The 4,464-nt window shown below is 39.3% G+C and overlaps 1 protein-coding gene across 1 annotated transcript in view; it reads right to left on the reverse strand.

Moving 5' to 3' along the window:
- Positions 1-571: 571 nt before the first annotated feature.
- LOC109378450 (interferon-induced very large GTPase 1-like) overlaps positions 572-4,464 on the reverse strand; it is a 7,473-nt gene continuing 3,580 nt past the window's right edge. The window contains exon 2 of the mRNA XM_019634840.1: positions 572-4,463. Coding sequence (XP_019490385.1) covers positions 663-4,463 — 3,801 coding nt within the window. The 3' untranslated portion in view covers positions 572-662. The remainder of the gene's footprint in view (position 4,464) is intronic.

The following is a 4,464-nucleotide window of genomic DNA, read 5'->3' on the forward strand; positions in this document are numbered from 1 at the left end:
TAGTAAATTTTCTTCACAATTTCAGAGGGTAAAAAAAAATACACTTAAAAAAACAGGTGGGCCAACCGAGTGGCTCAGTTTCTTAAGAGCTCGATCAAGAGTTTGAGCTTTGAGCAACAGTGGTTCGATTGCTGGCCTGAACTGAGCAGCCGCTGAGCTGCCAACAGGTGGCAGGATTGCTCAGCTTAAAAAAAAAAAACCACACACACACACACACACAAAAAACCCCAGGCAACTTGTAGCTTCCAACAAAGAACTGTATATTGGTTTCAACAATCATCTAGCTAATCTATAGATTTCTGTAGCAAGCTACAATGATTTTGATCCCTATATGAAAATCTCATTCTTTGAGACTTCATATAATTTATATATTTTAAAATAAAACTATTCTGAATAGTAGTTTAAAATATGGAGTTGGTATTTTAAATGGATTTTATTTGATTTTTATCATATGTTCATATATTTTAGTAACTTTTTTTTAAACCAGAATGAATTGAGACATAGAAAAATCTTCAACTCTTGCAATGTTAATTGATTTATTTCTAGATGTTTCATTTGAAAAATGGAAATGATGAAGGTTCTTGTGAGAAGGAAGTATCTTAGTATTGTTCAGGTATTGTAATTCTTTTGTTCACATTCTGTACTCTTGGGGTCATTGAGTATTATTTTTTCAAGTCATCAAGCACATCCTGCTTTGCGATTTTGAACCATTGATCAGGAATTTTACCTCTACCTACAAATTGTACTCCATATTTTTCTTCTAGGTTTGATCTGAAGCGACAGACAAACCATTTCCAGTAGGGCTGGGTGGATGAGTCTGGGGTGATGCTCCACGTGGCATAGTCCCCTCCTGCCTGTCGATAGTTCTTGTATGGGAATTTGCGGTCATCACTCAAAATAAAACAACATTCACTTGCTACTGAACTAGTACAGAAATCAATGGAAAACTCTTCTGTTCCATACCATCTCCATCCATTGACAGCCTCAGGACGGTGGAAGGGAACACTGTGGTCACCGTCATGTGTGGGGATTGTGTTCGTACAAATTGCTCTGCAGAAGGGACACTGTTTCCAGCAGCCACAGAGATGTTCAGAGAGCATTTTCTGGATTTCAGGAACTATATCTTCTACAGGCATACTCAAACACTTCTTTTCTACTGTCTTCATTGTGGGATCCAAACCTTCAGTCATGGTTTCTTTGAGGAACTCAATATCTTTTATCTCTTGGTGTTCAATGCTTACCAAGTCATTTCGTGGAAAGATCAGGTTACTTCCCAGGTGATCACAGAACAAATCCAGCCACTGAGACACAGTGCTGCTTTCATCTTTAGCTATTGCTGTGGATTCATGAATTGCTAGGAGGATGACATTCTTGATGTCATCTAAACATATTTTTAAAAAAGTCTTTATTGTTTCACTTCCTTTGTTTGAACAATACTTTTCAATATGATTTTGAATGTATTTCCTAAAAAATGATTCTGAATTATGAAGGTACTCCCAGTAATCATTGAAATTTTCTTTTTCTGCCAGAGAGATGAGAATGTGTTTCTCCAGGTTAGTTCTGTTTCCATTGAATGCAGGGAAGGTAGAACGTATGTCTCCAGCAATCAGAGGGGCCATCTTTTCCCGTATGGCAGTGGAGACAGCAGGAGTGAGTTTGTACCACAGAAAATCAACAAATGTTTTGATTGAGGTTGCTCCTTGACAAGAGATCTTAAAACTCATGAAGAAATCATCTTTCTTGCTTTCCAGATAGTTTACAGGGTCCTTTGCTCTATTGAATGCCCTATGTATCTCTTTAAAATTCTCTGCTGCTGTTCGGAATAAACACAAAGATAAGTCAATTTTATATTTACTTGTAAATGTGTATCTATCCTCAGTGGAGGCAGAATTCACTTCCTCTTCTATTATTCTCAGGATTTCATGGAAATAACTTGGATTGTAATCATGTTGTTGCCTCTGAATACTTTTCATAGTTTCAGTAAATCTTGAAATAATGTGCTCATTAGTCCTGTCTATGGACTCTTTATCATGGACACTTAATGACATTCTATATATGTAATATTTCTTGCTCATTTTGACATGTTCCTCATAATTGATTTGAAATGTTTTTCTAGAATTTTTCTTCAGTGTGTTTACCATGTCTCTCTCCTTTTTAAAATATTCCAAAAGGATGCCTTCAGAATCCACATGAATGTTAGGCTCTGTGACTAGAGGGAGTGTTGAAGGCACATCATTGACCCATTTTTCCCACAGTTGATTGAATTTCTCATGTAACTCTTCCTCACTCAATTCTTTGCCTTTTACAGTTAAAGCCAATTTTCGACTTTTTTCTAATAATTCCTTTTCATAATGTGACTTTTCGTTATCCAGTTTTTTTTTACTCTTTTTATAATTAATAAGTTCCTCGGCCTCTCTTCGGCAGTCTAAAATTAGAGCCTCTTTAAGGATCTGTAGCTTATTTTCAAAATTTGCTTTCCACTGAATCAGTATTTCTCTCTCTAGATCTTCATTAAAATACTTTTCAAGTTCTTGTTTGATGGCTTCATATTTTTCTGCAACTGGAGCCGCAACTGTGCTTGTTCTGATTGTCTGGATTTTTCCATTTCGAATCTTGTTGAACAGCTGGTTCTGCAAGCCTAGGACATGACTCCTCAGCTCCCAGGTCCAGCTGTTATACATGGTTTCCAATTTGTTCATGGCCATGACCTCTCGGGTGTTCCTGAAACTGAAAATAAAATTCTCATTCAGCAGGGCTTTCCATAAATCTTGAACTCTTGATTTTACATCCGATATCTTCATGATGCTCCCCCTAGATTCCTGTTTGGCAGTCATAAGAATTCTAGTTTTCAGTTCCTGGACGTTGTGGCTGTAGCGAGGATTGGGAGGGGCCATTGGGGGATTGCCATCCCAGAGGTGAGCGAAGTAGTAGACATGAGTATTGACGTCAAACTTAATGACATCACTAAAGCGGGTTATATCTGAGCACTCTTCTTGCTCAGCCGCTGTTACTGCCATTTCATCTAGCCTCTGTTCTAAGCGCCTTCGTCCTTCCATAGTTTGGTCTTTAGCTGTAACTTCCCCCACATTCTGATGGACAAAGAGGCAACTTGGGGAGATTTTTACTTGTTTCATCCTCAGAATGGCTTGGACAACTATTTGGAGAATATCTTGCATTTCTGATGGATTTTCCCCAAATATATTGATCAGAGTCAAGTTTCCAAGTCCAATAACAAAGGTTGCCAACTCATTGTCACAATTGTTGGATTTGTTGCTCATTTCAGGGGCCCGAAGTCCTTCTGTGTCCACAACAAGCACAAAGTCAAAGCCAAGTTCCTCTGAGAATGTCTCGTCCACCTTCAGCAGCTGCATGTAGGCTCCCCGGGTACACCTCCCAACACTGACAGTGAACTGCAGTCCAAAAAGTGCATTCAGCAGGGTGGACTTGCCTGAGCTCTGCAGGCCAAGAATGGAGAGAACAAACAGCCGTTTGTTTCCAAGTTTCTCAGAGAGCTTGTCAAAAATCGCTGTCGCCCACTTTAGAGGCACATAGGAAGCATCCCCATCCATCAGCTCAATGGGCACACCAGATATCATTAGATCTGCAGCAATCTGGGGAAGGGAGTAAAAAAGTATATCTTTTGTGGATGAAGCTTCTTCCAGAGCTTCATAGATCTGGCCAACTTCTCTGAGAAGTTGCTCAATTCCCAAGGTACAGTCACTAATCTCTATGGAGATAGCTTCTACCTGATTTTGCCAAACTTTCAGGTTGTTGCTATTTGGTATCTTTTGCTTTTCTGTTTGTATTTGTGACCACACAGACTTTTTCTCTTCATTCAGTTTTTCCATGCATTTTGCAGTCAGGTTTTCCAAAAACATACTCAACCATTGGAAAAAGTAGAGTTTGGTGTGAGTTTCTGAATGTGTTTGGAGAATTTCAAGAACAGAGCGCATTAAATCATTGAGAGGAAAGGCTCTGGTCAACTGTTCATGTCGAATTCTCTGTTTTTCTGTCTCAATCTCACATTTGTGTTGTTCAATGCTCCGATTCCCCTTTTCTCTCAGGTGATAGAGCTCTTTGTCCTTTTTACACCAAAGATGCCACAGTTGTCCCTGAAGGGGTAGTAAGTTTTCCTTTACCTGGGATATCTTCATTTCTTTCAGTAGGACCATTAGGATCTCTGCCTTTTCTTTGGCTTCCTTGCAATCTCTCTGGTCTTCATCAATAAAGAATCCGTGCTTGCGAGCAATGTGGGAACTGTCCTCTATGCTCATAGCAGTGTCTGAGAGCTCTAGCAAATGCCTGATTGTAGTAGCGAGCTCCTCTGTTAATTCTGCCTCGTTTCTGTTCCTGATTCCAATGAATGCTTTCTGTTTAGAGGTATTGGCCATGGTTTTTTCTTTGTTATCTAGCAAACAGATCAGAGGCCTTGATGACTGACTCAATTCACGGACAATTTTTCGG

This window comes from Hipposideros armiger, unplaced genomic scaffold (genome assembly GCF_001890085.2).
Source record: "Hipposideros armiger isolate ML-2016 unplaced genomic scaffold, ASM189008v1 scaffold_2005, whole genome shotgun sequence".
Taxonomy (NCBI): Eukaryota; Metazoa; Chordata; class Mammalia; order Chiroptera; family Hipposideridae; genus Hipposideros; species Hipposideros armiger.